This window comes from Triturus cristatus, chromosome 5_1 (genome assembly GCF_964204655.1).
Source record: "Triturus cristatus chromosome 5_1, aTriCri1.1, whole genome shotgun sequence".
NCBI classification, from domain to species: Eukaryota; Metazoa; Chordata; class Amphibia; order Caudata; family Salamandridae; genus Triturus; species Triturus cristatus.
Window position 1 is genome coordinate 168,978,361 of NC_140587.1, and position 22,367 is coordinate 169,000,727.

Sequence of the window (22,367 nt, forward strand, 5' to 3'; positions counted from 1 at the left end):
CATGTACTTCACTTACACGAGTCCGCTATATATGTATATATTTTTTAGGCATACACTACGGCTAATACAGCCTACGCCGACAGCACTTCGCTGGCCGGCCAGTTAATACATTGATCTTTTTCACTGGCACAATTAGTGCGTAGGACCACAACGAAACACAATGATAAAAGTATAGGTCCTCTAGCTCTCACAGAGCACCACTCTTTACTATGGGAGTCTTGATAACCACATAACGTTATTCGACACCCACTCCCGCTTCACAGCATGGGCCTACCAATTGTGTTCACCTGAATCACATAAAGTATAAGCAATTCAAGTGACACAATGTGTCTATCTGTATATGTCTTTATGTGTATGATGTCTGTTTTTTTCCCTTACAGGCGTTACTGGCCCCTTAATTACAGGATGGCTTTCGCGGTAAAACAGTGAGTCTTACCGCTCAAATACACCACTGGTTAGGGTGCACCTTAGCGTGTGCATACCGCCGTGGTGTTCCCCATGGTCCTGACGAATGCTTAGCCGACTGGGCTCATTGAGCAGAAACATGTTGACCTTCCCCCATTTGGATGAGCCTTGTCCCACCTAATTGGCCGGCTCTTGTCCAACTCACTTGTTTTTATTTCGGTATTTGGTTTGCCAGGATTAAATTGGTTATTGGTTAAAACCATTCACCTTTTAAGTTTTCACTTCCCTTTCCATCAAAACCAGCTCCGCTGTAGTTCAGGCGTTGCAGCACACCAGAGAGGCATTCGGCCTCTCTGGTGGAACCCGATGATGAAGCATGTCACCAACTAGGTTGGTGAGTGAGGGTTCTCTTAAAAACACTACTGTTTGCTCACGCTGTTACTCCTAGTTTGCTCCTTACATTGTTCACTCTTTTGTTGTTGTTGTATCATTAACCAGGGGGATCAAGAGTGATTTTCCCTCACCCTCTCGTTGTTTTTGTGAGAGAACTAATATGCCTAGACCTGAGAAACTGTGCGCTAACTTAGATACAAGAAGCACAAGTTGCACCCACCAATTTACATGACTGACCACAGACATGCTATTAGGGCGGGGGGACCAGTACCAGAGTGGGAACCCACTCCAGCCAATTGATGGTCTAATCCGAGGAGGCCCCTAGCACCAAGCCCTGCACCCAGGAATTGGGTATTTCTGCATGTAAGGTGACCTGTGTTTCTGTGTAATAAAAGTGCTTGTCTTTTCCTAGAAATAAAAGCACTAGGCTGCACATTGATCAGTGCAGGGAGGGTGATATTGATTCTAGAGCCTGAGTAACCTTCACACAATAACTTCTCTGAGAAGCCTGCAAATACTCGCCTGCGCTGATGCGATGAGTGAAGGGCTGTACTTGACCCGGTTTGTAGATCCATAGTAGGACAAGCCCCAGGACAGCAGATGTAAAAGGTCTCAAACCCTCCACGGGTGTGGCCCAGTGGCCTCCTGAATGGGATCTGAAAGTCCATTAAACATGTAACAATCCTACCAAGAAGTGCTGATAAAATTCAATTAAATGTGTAGTATGTATGCTAGCTGAGAAGTGCTGTTGAACTCCTATTCAGATCCAGGCCCAGATATGATCTGGTATCTAACCCAGAGCCCCACCAATATTATGGCAAACGTGTCAGTAACGGTCACCATACTACCCAAGGGATTCACCCAGAAGCAGCAGGAGGAGGCACCTGAGCCAAATCACCTCCTCAGCTCCATCCCTAGACAGCTCTCTTTATGTGATTGGTGTTGTAAATAAAGAGGTCCCAGGTGATACTGGAAATGGCGCAGATCTGGTGATACAAGAAGCGGAGCTAGCGATACCAGAAGCGGGGAATAGGAGAGAGGAGGGCAGAGCGGCTGTGATGGTTGATAGGGCAGCACAGTACTACTCCTGGAAGAGATGTAAATAGTGCGAGGCAGGTAAATGATTGCTGCCTGTGCACACGGCAAACTGGATTACACAGGAATTGAGACAGAGCAGGCGATAATGCATGTATTTAACTAATGTACTTATTGGTTTAGCTGGAGATTTGGTAAAGCACTATGCATCATCTCCGGTTCCGTTCAGTGCTTTGCAAGTGTTTGACGCGGGCAATATATCTGCAAACAAGTGAACCCTTTTCGCATAATTTAGGTCGAGAATAGAACTATAGAAGTATTGGTACAGACGTATGGCATACATTTTGACACATATAATTTTTAAAGCCTGCTGCAGTGAAAAAAACAAATTTCAAGAAAAATGATTGCCTTCTGTATACAATGTAAAATTGAACGTAATGTTTAATGATTCTGTGTAGTTCTGAGATGTAAAACAGTCCTGCATGCACTGCAAGTTAAGGTCTCCATATGAGGTGGATTAATACACCAAAAAGCCAACTAACAGCATGAACAAAGAGGGTGACTGTGTTTCATAAGCAAGATGTAAAAGTTAAGAGTGAATGTATTTAGGTGTGGCTTGACAGCGCAGTTCTCCATTAGAACTCCTATTATCATTAGGTCTGGCTGACAGCACTGTTGTAGGACCTATTGTTATCAATTCTTAAAAGAATGGGATTTGGCTCTCCCGGGGCAGAGACAAAGGCTCTTCTTTAAAGAATTGATAACAATAGGTAAAGACAGTGCTTGTCAGCCAGACCTCATAACAACAGTTCTGTTGTAGAACTGCGCTGTCATCATGCCACACCTAAACACGTTCACTACTAAATCTGGCCTAAAAACCATAGTAAGTCAGCCTCGGCCAGGCGCTCCTTCCAGTGAGGGCGGGAAGGGAGGCCCCGTGCATGCAGACATCACACAGGCCTGGAAACAAGAGACCCCAATCCCAAGAACAGCAGCCAACAAGAGGCCCAGACAGTCTAAGGCAGACTCGGCCCCGCTTACACATGAGAGAGGACCCCAGCCCCCACAATGGGCGCTCCCAGGGAGCCCGTCACTGGGCCGGCCTGCATGTCCAGGGCGCCCATTTTGTGACGTATTTAAGAGCTCCAGAGATGAAACCCCGAGCGGGGCTATTTTTGTTACAGGGAGTCACCGGCCTCGGTGATGCCGCTGCCCCCTCCATCTCTCCACTCTGCATGTGAACCGGCGGGAGCTGTCACGGATCGCACCCCTACAACGAAGCCACGACACGTCTTTATTGGGCCGGCTCGCGTGTGTGTTACTAAGAAAGAGAGATTGTACCTCCTCACAAAAGACCGCAGCGGAGCCCCTGGATGGCCAGTCCGACCTTGTCAGGACCCTGCCGCGTTGTATGCAAAGGACAAACACCCACGGACCCAGTCCATACAAACTCGTATGGAATGTTTCAAAACCAAACGAATGCGTGTCAATGCTGAGGGGACGGTCGTTGAAGGCATTTTTAATGTCAGGAAAAAATGTTTTTTTCTTTTTAAAAATCACGACACAAAGCGTAAAACAGTGTAGTCACTGGTGTGTGAAAACAGTACCTGCAGCTGTTCTTAACCCCGCCGGGGACCCCTTTTACTCCTACACGGACTCCCTCGCACTCGTTCGAACGGCTGCTCTGCCTCCCATAAGACTCCCAGAAAGGCAGGAACTCAACTACCTGCTACTTTCAGTTTGTCATGAATGAACTAACTTCTCAAATTTAAACAAGGAAGAGTGTCGACTTGCAGCCCACGGAGGTTCTTTATCATTTCTTAACATGGCATTTTAAGGCTTTCTCGACCAGAAAGTTAAACTGATGCCTTAACGACAGGACCGTCCCCTCGCCCCAGAAATTCAGAAAAGAACTCAAGACCTGGATGATTGAATGAACAAACCTCCAGCCAGCACAGAAGACAACTTCACCAGCGCCTCGACACACTCGCAGGTCATTAACCGCGCTCTATAAATGATTGATTGAACGACATACAGGCCAGCTAGAGCATAACCAGGGAAATCCCTGGACTGGGCGGCAGGTATACAGCCCTCCATGTGGGTGTGGGTGCCACTGTTCATGAATAACAAAGGGGCTGGCGAGGAGGCCACAACATGACAACAGCTGGTGATGGAGTGTCAGGGGATTTCAAAGCGCCCACTGTTAAAGCAAACCGCCCCTGGGCACTATATACAACTCGCAAAGAAATATCAAAGCAGCAGCACGGATTAGGAAGGATAAATACAGGAGCAGGACCCCAGGAGGCTCCGGATCACAGAGTGAGCAGAGCTGGCGGGACAGATGGGGGGGAAATATTTAGTAGGATCCGAGTGGAAAATACCTTTGATTTAGAGAGGTGATTGGGAGCGGTTAGAAACCCAGGTCAGCCGACACCCGTGACAGGCGCAGCTTTCTAAACTCCTGGAAATGCCTGTGAATAGCGAAGTGTCGTAAGCCCACGCCCTTACGCAGGAGTATTTCACACTCCTTCAGGAAGGACATACTGCAGCTAGCCCCCGAGATGCCTCTGCAGCCCTTGTAATGGATATGACGCTGCGGCAGAGGGCGACAGTCCCTCAGGGGGTGAGAATCCAATGTTTGGAGCTGGACTTCCAACATCCATGGATAATTTCTACCCGGCAATACAGCAATTGGCTATGCAGCAAGATTGTCCACATTTTCATTTAGCCCCAATAAACTCTCACAATCCTTAAGAAACTCTGTTTCAAGCTCTCTGCGAAAATTTGACCAATAAACAAAAAAAAATCATATCTATGTGAAAATACAACTGATGGTAGCAACGAAGCCCATTACTAATAATCCAGTCCTGAACAAGGCGACGTTTGGAGACATCTCAGCAACACCTATAAGGGCTGCTGCGGAGGTCCTCCATTCCCCACTGTTCATAACATAGGGCTCTCCAGATAGACCCTGTCCTTTGGCAAGTTTTCAAGCACTAGCTGCGTCCTCACTAGCTCTATCTGTGATTGCGTCAATTCTTCCTTTCTAATGGGTATTGGTACCTTAGTGTAAATGGGACTTTATTACTTCTTTGGGTAAGAAGACTGGGTGCTACCGAGCTGAGCTGAAAAACTATCGGCCTTGCCCCCCTCCGCACTCCCAGTTTCAAGATTATGGAAAAGGATCTGGTGAAGAGGCTCTCTGGATATCTCAACTCCCCGGTATTCCACAACTAGGACTTTGCTGGTATTTTTCCAGGAAAAGGCAATAAGTCTGTTGTGGTGGCTGCCCAGGATGACCTATGAGATGCTAGCAATGAGAGTGAACACACAGAGTTAATGTTGCTTGACTAGTCAACATCTTTTGATAATTGTCTAGCTTGTTCTCTCCTCACTGCCATACTGCCCAGTTTTGGAGTTTACCACGGTAAACGTGTATGCGTAGTAAAAACAATGCATGGCAAAGGCATTGCGTTGAAATGAATACGTGGTAAAGGCATGCGTTGTGAACATATTCATGGTAATGTCATAAACCCTCCTGGTGTCAGTCACTCTGGCCCATAAGCTCCACGTTGATGCACTCAACCTCTGATTGGAAAGGCAGGATTTGATTGATGAAGACTTCCTGTAAAATCGGCGCCCTGGTCCAAGTTGTGACTGTGCTACATGCTTTTCCTATTGGAAACCAGTTACGAGTACACTGTTGTCGCTATACCCGACAACCAGAGTCTTTTGATTCCAGTAGCTATTTCTATGAGCTCCACTTAACTGAGCCCTTTGACCTAAGGAGAGCAATATATGCTTTTATTGCAATCCAGGTGACTTTGCTGTGCCTCCTGCATGAGTTGACTAACATTACACACTGGGCAAAAATCAGACATAGAAGCAATTCATTCACTTGCACACTTAACTCTTAGACGAAGATATTCTTAAAGCCTGAAGACACATAAAAACCGAACTCTGTCCCACTAGGGATGCTAGTAACCACCAATCTAATGTTCATAAGGGAATACCAATTTAGGAGAGTGTATAATACCACAGAGTTTCAAAACTACGGGGGTGCACTATCCCTGCAATAAAGAGAAGCCTTCTAGATACAAACAGATGGGTATATCTTAGTTTCACAGCACCTCATCAACAGTTCCATCACCCGCCCCTAACCTTGGAATCAGAGGCACTTCTTTAACTCATCATTCTTAACCCTACCTTACCACACCTAACAATTGCATTCTACAAGCAGTTCTACCTTAAAACCCTGCCCCCGAGTCCACCCACCCCGGTTGTTGATTTAGATCCTTAGATATGCATTGTAATATTTGAAAGTTCCCGATTATCTTTAAGAATTAAGATGCTCACTACACTGAAGAGAATGACAAATGTGGAGGCACCAACATACACACCAACATATTAAAGTAACTAGTATGCATTCACAACGACGAAATCAGCACATATAACATACAAATGCGTTAGTCGCCTCAGTTTATTCCCTATAAAAATGTTTTTTAAAAAATATAAACCTCTGGGATAATGTATATTCGGATGCACCAAAGGCCAACTGGACAAAGCTCGTCTCATGATAAAATTGAAACGAGAAACGGAATACGTATCTTCTGTGCAATGCTCTGTACTGCCCTGCAACCCACATCGTGTTCTTGTCTGAACAGAACCACACTCACCGAAAGAGGTTTTCAGCTCCAGCCCTCATCCGCATCTCCTTGTTGATCTGCTGGTTGATGCGGGCGCGGCGGTGCTGTAGCTTGCTTCGCTGTGTCTGTGCCAGGGGATCACAGCCCTAAGATATGAAAATAATAATATTATAAACAACTAGTGAAACATCAGAAGTACAATATATATTAGTGGATTATAAATAATTAATTACAGCAAAGCACACCACATAACATCAGAGAGGCCTACAAGAAGACAGCCTTGTGCGGCATGTGGTACTTCTTGGTTCCGAGTTAATTTCAACACAGATTAGCTAAACGGTTGGATTGCCTGAAAGAGTCAATGAAGGCAAAATAGCTCTCAAGTAGTGTGTGTTCATATCATTAACACTAAGTATTGCTATCTTGCTAGCAAGATGTACAAGGAGCCCAGGACTGCAGGGTCATTATTGTATTTTAAGGACTTCCCCATTCTGTGCAAAACCAAAATCTACAAAATTGTGCAGTTTGGATCACAATTGCCAGAGGTGTAAAGACCACACATCACTCCCCTCGCAGGGATAGTGTGCGTATGAAATTGGCATATTTTCATCTCCCCTGAGCCTGGATGCTGTATACGGGGAGCAGTGGTCGCATCACTATCAGCATGGAAGATGAGCGTTGAAGCAGGTCTCTTGCATGAATGCTGCGCGAGGAGGTACTGGCTTCATCTCATGACACATGGATGTGGAGTATGGGGACATACCGGCCCAACTTGGAAAAAGGTTAAATGTGAAGAGATGCTCTCCTGTGTCAGGAACTCAAAATCCTGGTACTGATCTAACAGTTACAATGGTAAATAATACAATCAGAACAAACTCGCAGTGATACATTTAGGCTGGTCTTGATGAAAGGCTATCCAAGCAATTGCTGGCTGAACTGTACGTGATACCAAGTGCCCCACTAGCCCTATTTTGTTTGCCTTTGTGCTGTACAGGACTGTTTTGTGCTACTTTTTTGCTAATTTTTGATGGTAAACCTTTGTGCATATCCACAAACCTATGAGTTTTTGGGAGATAAACATTTATATTAACTATCGCCCAGTCCTTAATTTATAAAAGAAAGAGTAGAGGTGCTCCAAGCTCTGTTCAGATGCCCGTGGACAGCGTAATTAAACATTGACGCACCGAATACCAAAGCAGGTAGTCTTAAATCCACTTGATGCCTCCTAAATTCACTACCATACTCTCCCTGACCCTTTAACACTTGTAGATTTCACCAGTCTTTCTCTGTGACAAGTTTTCAGTCTTTCTCTGTCTCAGTCTTTCAGATTTTTGTGTTTTCCCCTCTTCTGTACTTGATTAGTATCTGATGCAGTAAATAAGTGCTGGTGCCCCTCACCGGCAACTACTGGCTCAAACTAAGCACTGCATTGCCTATTACAACTCCCCGAATGCCCTTTTTCTCAACAATGACCATACAATCATGACTGCAGACAATACTGGCATTCAGGAGCACAGAATTTTTGCACTCAGTCCTGTTAAGCAAATTCTATGGCAACAGGGTGCAAGGTATGTATGTATGTTGTATTTCTAAAGTGCAAACCTAGCCAAAAAGCAGCGGAGTACAACGGAGGGTCAAAGGCAAGAATACAGTGCTAAAGTTATAATAGATCTGGGTTCTGGGAGCAAAAGTGTATTGTATCTACATTGTGATGTAGTGTTCTTTAAAGAGATGCGTCACCAACGCTTGACAACTTGGAGAAGCGTTGGGGCCAGTTCTGAGGGATACAGGTATGTTACTCCAGATCCAGGGTGCACAGATAAAGATAGTTGGTTTGCCCAAGAGAATACAATTGTAATATCAAGAAGCCAGGGTTAAACCCAGATTAAAAGTAAAGAACATAGCTACCATGTGAGAAAGTGGCTCTGTATATACTGTTCCCAAATAGGTACAGTGTGCACAGAGTCCACAGTCTCAAGGGGTTTGGCAGAGGCTAAAGTTAGATATAACCTTACTCTCTAAAGTGGTAGCTTGGTCGAACAGTAAGTCAGTATCAGAGGACAGTGTAAAGCATTTGTTGTACACACTCAGTCAGCAAATGGTCTCACACACTCAAGAACTGAACTCTAGGCCAATGATTTGTGTATAAAAATATATGGTTGTTTTATTTTAGAACCAATAGATTTCAAAATATACTTTCTCTGAATGAGAGGTTTTATATAAATACTTTCAATATGCAGTAGGCTTTTGAATGCAATAGACAGTTGTTGCAATAGGCAACACAATTTCAAACACAATAATACATTGAGCTCAATGGGAATTTCTAATTAAATGCAATTAGTTACTTTGAGGATTACTTTTCTAACCACAGGACTGGATCCTGGATTTAGTCCTGGGACATTTCTTGTAAACAGTTGAGTAAAAGCGTTTTGGTTACAGTAGTGATTTTTAAGCAATATTTTGGTATTTAAGTTGACACTTAAACATTTTTTCTCATAGAATCACCAATGTTATCCTATGGGAGGAATTTCACTTAGCAGGTAAGTGGAGTTATTGTTACTTTTTCTAACTCAATGTTGGATCCTGGATCCAGCACTGGGGCATCACCTGTAAACAGTTGAAAGAATGTGTTTTGGTTATACAGGCGATTTTTAACGAATATTTGTAAGTTTGCAAAATTGAAACTTTTTCAGCAAAAACCAGGCAATGTTATCCTATGGAAGGAAATTCAAGTTGCAGGTAAAGTATGTTCTCGTTACTTTTGTAATCCAGTGCTGGACTCCTAGGTTCAGCACTGGGGCATCTATCTAAAACAGGTAAGTAATTACGTTTTCACAGTTGGTGCGATTTTAAAGAATATTTGCAGCTTGCAAAAATCGACATTTAGAAGTTTCACAAAAAAAAAAAAACAGTCGATGGTTTCATATGGAAGAAAATTGGGTTAGCGGTAAGTATGGTTGTAATTCATTTTCAGGGTCAGTGCTGGGCACCAAGATCCAGCACTGGGATCTCTCCTGATTGCAGTATTTTCGTTTTCGTTACTCGGTTGATTTTAGGTGAATATTTTAAAGTTTAGAAACTCCACACTTAGAAGAATTTCCAAGTGAAACCAGTCAATGTTACCCTATGGAAGAAAAGAGTTATCGACTTTTGGGTAAGTACTCGACTGGCAGAGTTAAGGTTCTGGGCATAGACTCAGGGGACTTACAGGGTCAGGATAGTACAGTTGTTACACCCTCAGCGGCACAGGGGCAGCCGGGTGCAGAGTGAGTTAGGCCCAATGTTATCCTATGGGAGGCAGGGGGCCCTTGGTTGGTGGCTGCTGGCTAGCAGGCCACGCGGCTGTGGGAGCTGGGCTCCTGGTCACTTGCTCAGGGCAAATGGGGAAGTAGGTTAGAGTAGAGGTTGCACTGCCAGGGGCACTCGGGCGGCTGGGTGCAGGGTGCTTTTGAGCCGTCGGGCGCTCAATGGATTGCAAAGGAGAAGCTCAAGAACGAACAACGGCTGCAAGCTCGGGACGAAGATTCTTCAGGTGCGACCACCACTTCGAGAGGTAAGTTGGGTATTTGGAGGATAGGTAGGCACCCAGGAGTTGGGCACAGGGGGCCGCAGGGCGCCGGGGTGCCTTTTGGTGTCCGGAAATCTTACCCTCTCCTGTTCGCGGTTGGTGGGGGTCCCTGGTTCTGAGGCTGCAGGCGTCGTCAGGAGCGTCGAGGTGGGTCTTTGGGTGCTGGATTCGGGGTCACAGTCGCTGGGGGGACGTCTTCGTGGTCTTTGTCCACTCCAGCACAGGCCAGGCTTGGCGGGTGCAGAGTGTGCAGTGTTTGCGGTTCGTGGCTGGCTGCCAGGGGTCAGTTACTTGCTTTGAGCAGTACCCAGTAGCTTAGAGTCACAAGGTAGCCAGGTCCTCCGGGGTTTGTGAGGTTGCTGGCAACTGGAGATGCCGGGGTTTAGCAGGAGCAGGCTCGAGGGTCAACAGGCCGGTAGGGCTGGGGCCAAAGCAGTTGGTGTCTTCCTCTTGTTAGCAGCTGCACGGCAGGTCTTCTTGTTTCTTGGTCTTCATTGCTGTTTCGGAATCTGGATCTGCGGAAGGAAGGTTCAGGGTGCCCCTAAATACTAAATTTAGGGGCGTTACAGGTAGGTAGGTAAAGGGCAGGGACCAATGGGTCCCTTCCCTGGGGTGGGTACACCCCCTATCCTGCCACTCTCCTGTGGGAGGGGGGGCAGTAGCCTAGTCCTGATTGGGCAGGGCTCCCCATCTTCAAGATGGCGAGAGCCCGGAGATGTGCTTCATCTCGCCTCCCCCACCTGAGGGGTGGGGTTGGCAGAGGCTGGCACACCCCCTTTCCTTCCTTGGGGTTTCCTGTCAGTCTTCCCGCCAGAGTGGGGGTCAGAACCGGTAGGGGCCTGTTGCTGAGTACAGCAAGAGGCCTGGAGAAGCTCACAAAGGTGGCATGCCTTTAAAGCTTCCCCTGCCCATCCTGGGGGAGGAGACCCAGCACCTCGCCCAGGATGTGCATTGTTGAAGGCCCAGGAGAGCGGATGGCTCTCTACCCAGGGGTCCAGCAACATGCCTAGGCAGCCCCTCAGACAAGACGTGGATTGTAGGTTAGGTTCAGGGGGTATCTCTAAGATGCCCTCTGTCGTGCATCTTAAAGTAAATCCCACACTGGCATCAATGTGGGTTTACTGTGCTGAGAAGTTTGTCTTCAGTATAGCCATCATGGTGCTGTGGAGTTCGTGTTGACGACCTCCCAGCACCATATACTCTTAATGGCAGCACTGCACTTACAGTGCCCAGGAATGGACCTGGGTACAGTAGGGGCACAGGGCTCATGCACCTGTACCCACACCACTGGCGTAGGGCACTTAGCCAGAGGGGTGACTGAGGTATGCCAGGGCAGTGTGTGTTGGGGGCAAGGCACACAGATCCCTGTGTGCCATGTCGACTCTCTGTTTTGTTCTGCACCAAGACACTCAGCCTGCAAAGGCAGTGTGTGTGTGTCAGGGTCTCTAAGGGTGGCACAATAAGTGCTGCTGCCCTTAGGGGCCTTCTCTGGTCACAAGGCCCTGGGTACCATTTACCAGGGGCTGACATGTGACCAGAGAGGCCAATTGGGTTTTGGCTGTTAGGAACACAGGCCCTGGGCACCTGATTGGCAGGAGCCCAGGGCACAACAAGGAAAAGTGCATCAGTTATCAGGCAAAAAGGGGGCGGGGGGTTACTGCAACAGAAACCCACTTCCTTACACACCACATCACATCTCTTGCCTCTTCTATTATTCCTCCCATCACCTCCTCTGCTCTTCATGAGTTCTTTCATCCCTGTTCTAAGTTTACAGTTTCCATTTTTAGGTCGAGCATTCAAGACCTCTTGTATATACTTTAGTACTTATATGCATAAGTGCTTTGTGGGCTCTGGAGATCAGCCCTAGGACTGGTCTGCTTCCGCTTAGGGATTTTTTTTCCGTTCAACTGCCTCTATTTAACTGTCTTTATAGAAAACGACCAGTAGAGGTCAGTAAAACACCAGAATTGCTTTCTGCTGAGGGACTTTATTTTTCTGGCAACTGCCTGTATTTAACTTTCTTGATAGAAAACGACCAGCAGAGGTCAGTAAATTACCAGAATCACTTTAGCATTCTCTAGATTCCTGTCCACAGAAATTGCGTTCCACGAGCACCCGTAGACAATAATATTTTTTTCAAATCTTGTATTGTCAGTGATATGACCACCAAAGTCCCTGAATTTATATTAAAAACAGAGATTTGGACTATACCATTTCCTGCTGAAAGGCAATATTTCTCTCCATGTGTTCCCATACCTGGCGTGTCACACAGTTTGGTGCTTACTTTCCCTCCATGTTAAAGAACAGGAGATGTTTCAGCACCCAGGCTAATGTGCTGCATAGCTAAATACATACAAGGTCCCAAAGGCGAGACCGATTGCATTGCAAATTCTCGTTTTATTTTGTTGCTCTTCTCAATGTCCACCTCCACTTCCTCCTCCCCCTACTTCTTGGTGCCCCCTTCCCTATGAAATCTTTTATTTCATTTCTCTGAATCCTCTTGCTCTACTCCTCACTTCACCTTGATTAGTGTCTCCCAATTCTGCCTGACTTCACTTCGTCACCTCCCTCTTGCGGTGTGGCTTGACAGTGCAGATGTCACAAGCCCTAATGTTACCAATTCTTTAAAACATACATAGAGTGGGCTTTGGTTTCACCTACGAGATTATTTCTCTTGCGCTTAATGATACTGGCTGTTTGGTGTATCATTCTGCCCAATATTGAGTGACTGCAGTGGAATGCACAAGTGACTATTTTAAATGTAAATGATACTCCATCATCACACGTTCATTTTTTTTTTTGTTGCAGTTTCATACTTTGCAAACTCGACCTGTATGTATCAGAGCGCTTTACATGAGCACCAGCTGCATTACAGACGGACACACTTATTTTTTTAGTCACGGGGAGATTAAGTGATTTGCTCAGAATAACAGGATGCCTGAGTCTCCCACCAGACTTGAACCTGGGTCTCTAGCTTCAAAGTCGACTGCTCTAGCCGTTATGCCACAATTACTTGTATCACACATTCATTACATACAAATATAATTAACGTAACAACCTGTTTTTAAATACGTTAGTTAGAACTCTAGAATGATGCACCTTCACTACAACTGCTGTTATTTTCCATGCTTCATTTTTAGTAGCATGGAGTCCCAGCCAGCAGCAGAGGCAGGTTCGATACCTCTGTGCATGATATCTGAATACTCAGTATTTTTTAAACTCACCCTGATGAACAAGTTACTTACCTTCGGTAACGATGTATCTGTAAGAAACATTAGTTCGTTAGATTCCTCACCTTAGAATATCCCCAGGCGTCAGGCTGGATCCGGAAAGATTTTTCGTCAGCAATAGCCCTTGCGCGTCGCTAGGCGTCGTCTGCGGCTCCGCGTCCGTCGTCGGCGTCGTGCGCCGGAATGACGTCAGAGTACTTAGACGCCGCCAGGAACGCAGAGCCATGCAAGAGACCGACACTGGCGCCAAAAAATCTAGGGCCCTAGAAAGGATAGCCTTAAGCCTAGATGTCGGTTCGCAGAACAGGGAGGATGGGTGGGTCGGTGAGGAATCTAACTAACTAATGTTTAGCGAAGGAGTAATAAGCCTTTATACACAATGTAGGAGAGTAGGGTCTGCTTTCTATGTTCACCCCCACTTTTTGCTTTTGCTTTACTGGTTTTCGACTTAGATGTAGCTGTGGGCCTGCTAATCAGACCCACAGCCCTGCTGTTCTCTCTCTAAATTAATACTATGTACTTTAGGTGCATAACCTCATTGGATAGGATCACCTTATTGGCCCCTGTACAGTGTACCTTAGGTACCCAGGGCATAGGTGTACCCTAGGCCTACAGCATGTATTATGCCACCCCTGGCCTGGCCTTCCATTATGACACAACTGGCTGATCACTCAGCTGGGGCAAGGTCGTGTAATCACCCCTTGCTTAGATATAGTATACCTATATCTACCTTATATATAGACACATGTGTACCTATCAGCCACTCCTATGGCAGGCCTTAACAATCCTGGAGGCAGAGTGCTTGGTAACATGTGAGATGGTGCTCTAGCATGAGCTGAGCCTGTCTGCAGCTTTCGGAACCATGTCCTTATAGCTGTTCTATGATATCGCCTACCATATACTCTTAAAGGGCCTTATAATCTTAAACGGTTATGATAACTATGGTTTGGCTTTATCAAAACATGTTGTGTAAGGTGTCTAACACTTTGGAATAATACCCCCATCCCATTTCTGGGGACGAGGATATTATCCCTCCCTTCTAGAGGGAGAAGACATGTTGAAACCTACTTACCCGGTTAAAGTTAACCAGAGCCCCAGCATCACAAAATGGATGCTGCTGCCATGACACAAGTCTGACCTCCTGCTGCTGGGAGTGATCCCGGCACGGGAGGCTTGGACAATAGGTTTCCTGCCTTGGGAGGTGCGAGCACCACCCCAGACAGGCCTTAGTGTATTGGGGCAGGGAGGGATGAAAGAAACTAGACACTGCCTGGGGCACACAAGGTGTCCCATGCATAGTCCAGTTCAAACCGGTGCTGGGGCACTCCAGCCCCAGTCCTGGCGCGAAACTGGACAAAGGGAAGGGGGTGTAACTGCCCCCCACCCAGGTCCCACCCATAAGGCGTGACCTAGCAGGCAACCCAGCCTTCCAGATTAGTATAAGTGTGGTAGCTGGGCCCCAGGAGATTAGATTATCCTGAACCTGCAACTTGAACAGAAACTCTGGACCTTCGACATTCGACGAAAGAAGAAGACTGAAGAATCTCCCTTGTGGCCAAGGAGTGGTCACCCTGTGCGAACAGGCACCATCAAGAGACTAGCCCTTTGCTTTGTTAAAGTTCTACGAGGGACCGACTGCAGAGCCCGACCAGAGCCTTGACTTTCAGACTTCTCCGACCCTGATCCACATCCACAGCCGAGCTGAGATCCGTGGAGGCGACGAGAGACGTGGGACCGGCTACCTGGGAAAAGAGGCGAATATCATCCAGCGCAGCTTCTGAGGCACCCTCGAAGTTGTGCACAGGGGATTGAGAAGCCCCAACCCCAAGCACCATCTGCACCGAAGATCAGCCCCCCACACTCCACGAGTCCTGCGTGGGGCCCTTCTGCATTTTCCTGCTTGCCACGTCTGTCTGGATGCTTGCCCGCTGGCTAGCAACCGTTGCAACGACACACCTACCATTTTCCACTGCTGGTTTAGCTCCTCCAGACTGGCTCCTGCTCCTCTGCAAAAGAGAAGCACCCCAGACCTTCCTGGTCTGCACCAGAAGCAAGTCCTCCATTCTTTGTGGGTTCCGCTTGCCAAGGCTTGGGGAGTCCTAGTTCGACTTCGACGCCGCCGACAGCACGAGCCTTCGTGGGACAGCTCGCCTCCTGGTCCTGGTCGTCCTCGACGTCTCCTGGTACCCGTGGCTGCTGCGACAAGCTTCACATCTTCACCTGCAATCTCCCGACATCGCCTGGTTCCTTCCTGGTTCCACGTGGTCACTGTCCCCTCTGCTTGCAGGTATCCTTCCTTCTTGATCCCGGCCTTGGGATCCACTGGACGCTCTGTACGGACTGCCTGTCAGCAACTTTCCTTCAGGCATCCATAGAAGTCCACGACGAAACCCGACGCAAGTTCACACCCATGCACCCGCAGCCCGTGGGCTAGGTAACTTGGGTACTTCGGTGCTCACAAGGGTATTGACTATCCTAGGGTCTAGTTTCCGAGTCTCGACTTTCTAGTTATACCAGAAGTGTCCTAAAACTGCTTATTTCTGAACTGTACTATTTCTATCGATTATACGCATTACGCGTGAGTGTTTCCACTCTGCACCTGAATCCCGTGGGCCTCCCACTTCCTAACCTTGGGTAGTATAGTGTAGCCCCAGCGATTCCCTAGGCTTATCTTATTTCCGTGACAGTGGTCCTTATACCACTTATTTAGTATATGGTTTGCGTGGCCCCCAGGGCCTAACTGTATTACTTACCTGTGTGACTTAATGTATGCTTGAATAAGACTGTGTTGTACTTACCTCGAATCTCATAAAGAGTGCTGAGGGTTTGACTAGAGTAAATACACTTTATTTTATATATATATCTGTTGTGGTGTCCTTTCATTTGGTACTCAAGGGATTATATATGGTATCACAGCTGGCTTCACATGCCATTCAGAGTTTAGCCTAAGACTGCTCTTGTCCATGCTACCACTAGGATAGCTGGTCTATAAGGTTGACTTTACAACCAATCACCATAAGGGTTGTTTGGACTCATACAAGGTGTACACTAGAACTAGTGACATCATACATCAGGCCAACTTCTCACACACAATACGACCCACCGTGAGATGGTCCGCTTGTGTACTGCCCTTCCCTTCTTAGCACCCACGTATCCAATAAAAAGCTGGTCGTCCACCCGGAACTGTTTGGTGCGGTCCCAATAAAAGGACAGCGCCCGTTTTGGGTCCAGACGGTGGAGCCTCTCTTCCTCTTTTGAAGGATGCGGAGGCGGAAAGAAGGTGGGCAAGGTGACAGATTGACCGATGTGAAAGGGAGTTGCCACTTTTGGAAGAAAGGAAGGACGAGTCCCGAGGAGAATCTTGTCCGGATGAACAGAAAGAAAAGGAGGCTTAGACAATAACGCCTGGAGCTCACTCACCCGTCTAGCCGAGGTGATAGCTACCAGGAAAGCAGTCTTAAGAGTCAGAAGACGAATGGGACAATTGTGAAGAGGCTCTAAGGGAGCACACATCAGAAAGGTCAAGACTAGATTCAAATCCCGCTGAGGCATTACGAAAGGGACAGGAGGAAACATGTGAGTAATGCCCTTAAGGAAACGAGAAACCGGGGATTTGAAAAGAGAAGGCTGATCAGGGAGTCGTAAGAAAGCAGAGATAGCCGATAGATAACCTTTCAAGGTGCCCAGAGCAGAGCACTGCTGGGTGAGAGAGAAGAAAGAGGAGAACCTCAGAAAGAGGGGTGGAAAGGGGATCCACAGCCTTTGCTGTGCACCAAGCCACAAATTTGTTCCACCTGCAGGCGTATACCGTTTTAGTGGAGGGACGCCTGGCTGCCAGAATAAAGTCATCAAAATTGATCCCCGGAGGGGAAAAAAGGGGGTCTAAGGGAAAAGTTTAATGACCAAAACAACAGTTCAAATCCCCTATCCTTACATATGAAAAACAATAGTGAACTGGTGGTCGTGAAAAAATGAGGAAATGAATGTAAAGAACAGATGAAATATGGAAAGTGACTATAATCAACTATTCTCAGTGTGGTTGACAGAAGTAGAACATTGTACTCTAGATGCGGATTCCCATCAACTGCCAAGGGAGGCCAGTGTCATCACTTGGTAATCCTTCCTTCCTGTCACTACTCCTCTTAGCCAAGAGGCAGATGTAGTAGGCAAGATCAGAGCAGAGTACAAGTTCAAAGGAGAAATCGACCAAGAGTGGCCATATGTATTCCTGTTGAAGGGTACTGTGTGTAGTGAGTGCAGTGCAAGTGAAAACTATTAAAAAGGGAGTTGGACAGGGAAAACTATGTTTATTAAATATCTCTGTTCCGATCCTATTAAAAAGACATGTAGCGGCAACTTTTAGCAAATAGGTTGCATCATATAGGGGTCAACTAGTTTCAGCCAGATGGGAATATTTTCCCGGCTTTCTTCAGGACCAATACATAATTGCTACTGCAAGTGAAAAAAGAAAAAGAAAGAGTGACAAGTTGTTCAATGATACAACCTGGTACCTATCGACCTCACTGCAAGTAGGGTGTGTTTCACTCCTGTTGAAAGAAAATAAAATACAGACGATAGGTAGTGTTCTATTTACAATATTCCTCAATACATACAAAGTTAGATATAGGTTATCAAGACAGTAACAACCAATATGTCATCTATGAGACAGAGCACACCAACTCACCTGACTTGTGTGAGCGTCAGACCTCACCTCACCCGGTAACAACTCAGGTAATTGAGACCCCGCCCTGCAAGTGTGAATCAAATACGGGCGGATTATTCAACAAACTTAAAGGTAGTGTTGAAAGTGTAAAAAAAGCGGTTTAGGGATAAAAATATATACAAGCATGTGTCCAGTAGGAATAAGTCATCAGGAGAGTAAAGTGTGTGCTATAAAAATAAATGTTAAATTGCAGTTCTTAAGTTAAAAGAGAGAAAAGCCGAGCAACGTTGAAAGATGACGCAAGCATCTTCTTAAGCAGAGCCCAAGGGTAATTAATAGGGGTTGGTACTTCGGCATAGTATCTCAATGTGCACACAATTATCGCAATATTACGGTCACAGAGACAGTGTCAAAAGAATCAGGCTGAAAACCTAGCCGGTCATTGTTTAGCAAGACACATTTAATTCGTGATTACACTGGCCCACTGAAGTGTAGTTAGAATCTGTCTCTAAAAGAGGGAAAACAGACTATTTCAACTAGTCGCGATGCCTATCGCGTCAGTTTGTAAAACAACGTAGGCGTAGCTGTAAGTGTGCTAGGGGTGGATAATATAGCCATGACGGTTAGGGGATCACACCACGATTGGGACACAATCAGAATCCATCGAAATATAGGCGCGCATGAAGGCAAACTCACCTCTCCGTCGGTGCCTCGGTCCTTCCTGTGTTTGTGGGAGGTGCCGAGGCAACGTGTGACGGGAGTTAAAAAGCGTGAGTCGGTCATGTGACGCTTCACGCTGCGCCCTGCAAATGACTCGGGGGAGTGACGGTGTAGGACTACAAGATGACGTCACTATACCCGGAAATAGTAGTTTGTTCACAAGCATGTGAATCTGTCGGTGAACAAACAGGATGAATGATCACATGGGGGACAGATAGGGCGTATACAGCGCTATCAGGTATTGCGGATGCAATGTTGAGTATTCCTGAGGCCAAAACACGAATCGCCAAGCTGTCTATATTTTATGCACAGGATAGAGAGTCTAGTCAATGGATGTAGTGTTCAAACTAGAAATAGTTATCAAGGCATAGGTTATAGAATATGACCTTCTATAGAAGAGTCCATGGAATGGAGTCATTCAGGCCTTTTGTGTCACTTTGGAGTCTAAAAACCCAACGTTGTTCTTTTGTGAACAGAAATTTGGCCTTATCACTCTGGTGGGACGGTATGAATGGTTTCTCCAAGACAGTCCAAGAGAAATCGTCTGCCTGATGATTCAGATCCAAGAAGTGTCTAGTGAGTCTCGTGTTGTCCTTCTTGCATCTGAAGGTGCTTTTGTGTTCGAGCATCCTAGTTTTAACCTTCCGCGTCGTCATGCCAACATATTGCAGATGGCATGGACATTGTATCAGATAGATAAGGTTCTCACTATTGCAGTTGGTGTAGTTCTTCTGTATCCAAGACCTGGTCAAACCTAGATCTAAAGTTTTGGTATGTTTGGTTTGTGGGCATACTGTACAATTTCCATAAGGGAAATGACCCTGGACAGGTGGGAGGTTCCAAAGGGTACCTACTCTCCTAGGTTCTAGTTCCCTTGTGCGTGTATGTACTAGTCTATCCCTCAGGTTGGATCCCCGTTTGAAGGCAAAGAGTGGTAATGGAATCTTCGTTTTCGTGGTATTCAAAAAACGCCAGTTTCTCCGAATGCACTTCTGAATGTCATTGGACAGAGTACTGAAGGTGTTCACAAAGGTTAGACGACCTGATGGTGGTTTCTCTATCTTGGTTTCTAACAGAGCCTCTCGGTGGTTGTTGAGAGCCCGTTTGCGGGCATTCTTGACCAGCCTCTTAGGATAGAGTCTAGCTGAAAGTTGATCCGTGAGGGCATTCGCATGACGATTGTAGAGATCAATAGATGAACAATTACGTCGCAAGCGTAAAAATTGTCCATATGGCAGATTGTCGCGCAATGCTTTTGGATGCTGACTGTCGTAGCGAAGCAGCGAATTGCGAGCCATAGGTTTACGATAAAGCTCGCTGCCCAATCCAGTGCATGTAGAAAAAATGGACAGATCGAGAAAGGCTATCGTAGATGGATGCATCTCAAGAGTGAACTTCAAAAATGCATTCTGTGTGTTGAGCCACTCTTGGAATTGTCTGACCGATTCTTGATCGCCCCGCCAAATCACGAGAATATCATCGATATATCTCTTCCAGAGTCTGATAGACTCATGGAAGGGATTTATTTCGTTGAGGACGTGGTTCTGCTCAAATTTATGCATGTATAGATTCGCTAGAGATGGTGCAAAAATACTCCCCATGCTTGTACCTGACACTTGTAAGAAGATCTTATCCTCAAATTTGAAGAAATTCTCCTTCATAGCCAAACGTGCCAGGTCCATGATGAAGTTGACCGGAGTAATAGAATTGAGTTCTGTTTCTCTCAAGATAGAGGCAATTGTATCTAAAGTTTCATCTTGTGGAATAGAGGTGTAGAGTGATTCTACATCAAATGAAACAAGTAGATCTAGACTGGGATTGAAATCCACAGTGGGAAGCAGCCGTAGGACGTCTTTGGTGTCCTGGAGGTAAGTAGGCATCAAGCGCACCAGTGGTCTCAGGAAGAAATCTACAAATGTAGATAAAGGTTCAAGCAGAGAACCAATACCGGAGATAATGGGTCTTCCGGGAGGTGGTCGCTGCAGCTTGTGTATCTTTGGAAGTATATAGAAGTATGGCATGACCGGATGAGCGGTCTGCAAAAATTCCTTTTCATGAGATGTAATCCATCCTTCATTGAAAGCTTCCTCTACCTTGTTGGTTATGATCCTACTGATTCTTTCCGTAGGATCTTCCTTCAGTAATCGGTAGAACCTCTTATCATCCAGTTGTCTCAAGCACTCAGTACGATAAACTATCGTGTCTAAAATCACTATGGCACCGCCTTTATCTGCAGGTTTAATAGTGATTTCTCTGTCCTCTGTTAGTGCATGGAGTGCCAGCTGTTCATTTCTAGGTAGATTGTTATAGCCCCTTCTGTTATTTTGACATAGGGTATTGATTTCATCGAGAACTGCTCTTTCAAAAGCAAGTACCTGGGGTGGAATAGCGTGTGTCGGTGGATTGAAAGTTGAGCGTTTTTTCAGACCAGTGTTGATGTTGTCTGTGGAGGGCTCAATCTCTTCTTTATTTTTGAAGAAATGATGAAGGCGAACCTTACGGAAAAATTTAGCAAGTTCACATTGAACCTGGAAGTCGTCGCCTGTCGATGTTGTCACGAAACCGAGCCCTTTGTTCAAAACTGTAATTTCAGCCTGTGTAAGAATCTTAGTACTCAAGTTCTCAATCAGGTCTCCTGTGGGTTCTGTTCGGATGTTGGAAGGTTCTGTTTGGCCCTGCTTCGGGTATTCATTTGAGGAGCAGTTGGGGTCTTTTGATCGTTCCAGTGAACTTGAGCTTGTCGGTTTCTCCTCCTGCCTCTTGATCTGCCTGGGCCTACCCCTAAAAAAGACTGGTTGTGAAAGTCTTGGGGGTACATCTGATAGGGCGCATTGGGTGCTTGAAACTGCTGCGGGGGAAAGCCCCATGGAGTCGGAGGCCACCACTGTTGGATTGCGGCATCGGATACCCTCTCCATGGGCGTCTCATCCCTCTGCCTCTAAATTGTTGTTTGTTGGTTATGGGTGTATCTGTGTCACTCAAATCTTCTTCGGAACTGCTTCCTGAGTAAGTTGACCCATACCTTTTGCCTTTTTTATTAAATTCAGCTGGTGTGTAACCCTCGCTAGTATAGGGGTAAACTACTTCCAGTTTAAATTTGGCCAGGTCTCTTTTAAACTTCTCAATCTTTGAAAGAAGAATGCCTTCTTTGAAGTCTTTATTGGATTTATTAGCTTCGTCTTGTTGTTTCTTAAACAGTGTGCTGGTAATAGTTGTTTTGATTTGTGCCTCGTTAATTTGAATTTCGACCAAGATAGCATCCGCTGCACGCTTGGCCGTGCTGATTATAAGAATCAGCCAGTCGCGCGTGCAGCGCCATGCTATCAGTGACCAATCCTTTAGAAATTTCTTGTCTTGAAGAAATAATCGAGGGACATTAGTCACGATCAGACCTGGGGGTGCGCAGTTACTGCGTAGATATTCTGCCATTATCGCACCGTGGATGACCGTGCGTGAATGGGACTTCTTCAGGATCAGAATCTTGTCCCAATCTTCTATATTGGGTGTGCTTGTAGAGGCAGCAAGGTTACCTAAAATACTAGGTGTATTATCTAAAATAGACTGATAGAAACCGACAAGCTCAAGTTCACTGGAACGATCAAAAGACCCCAACTGCTCCTCAAATGAATACCCGAAGCAGGGCCAAACAGAACCTTCCAACATCCGAACAGAACCCACAGGAGACCTGATTGAGAACTTGAGTACTA

General features: G+C 46.1%; 1 protein-coding gene across 1 annotated transcript in view; it reads right to left on the minus strand.

Moving 5' to 3' along the window:
* RHPN1 (rhophilin Rho GTPase binding protein 1) overlaps positions 1–22,367 on the minus strand; it is a 444,327-nt gene that overhangs the window by 321,736 nt on the left and 100,224 nt on the right. Inside the window, exon 2 of the mRNA XM_085604772.1 lies at positions 6,510–6,625. Coding sequence (XP_085460898.1) covers positions 6,510–6,625 — 116 coding nt within the window. The remainder of the gene's footprint in view (positions 1–6,509; positions 6,626–22,367) is intronic.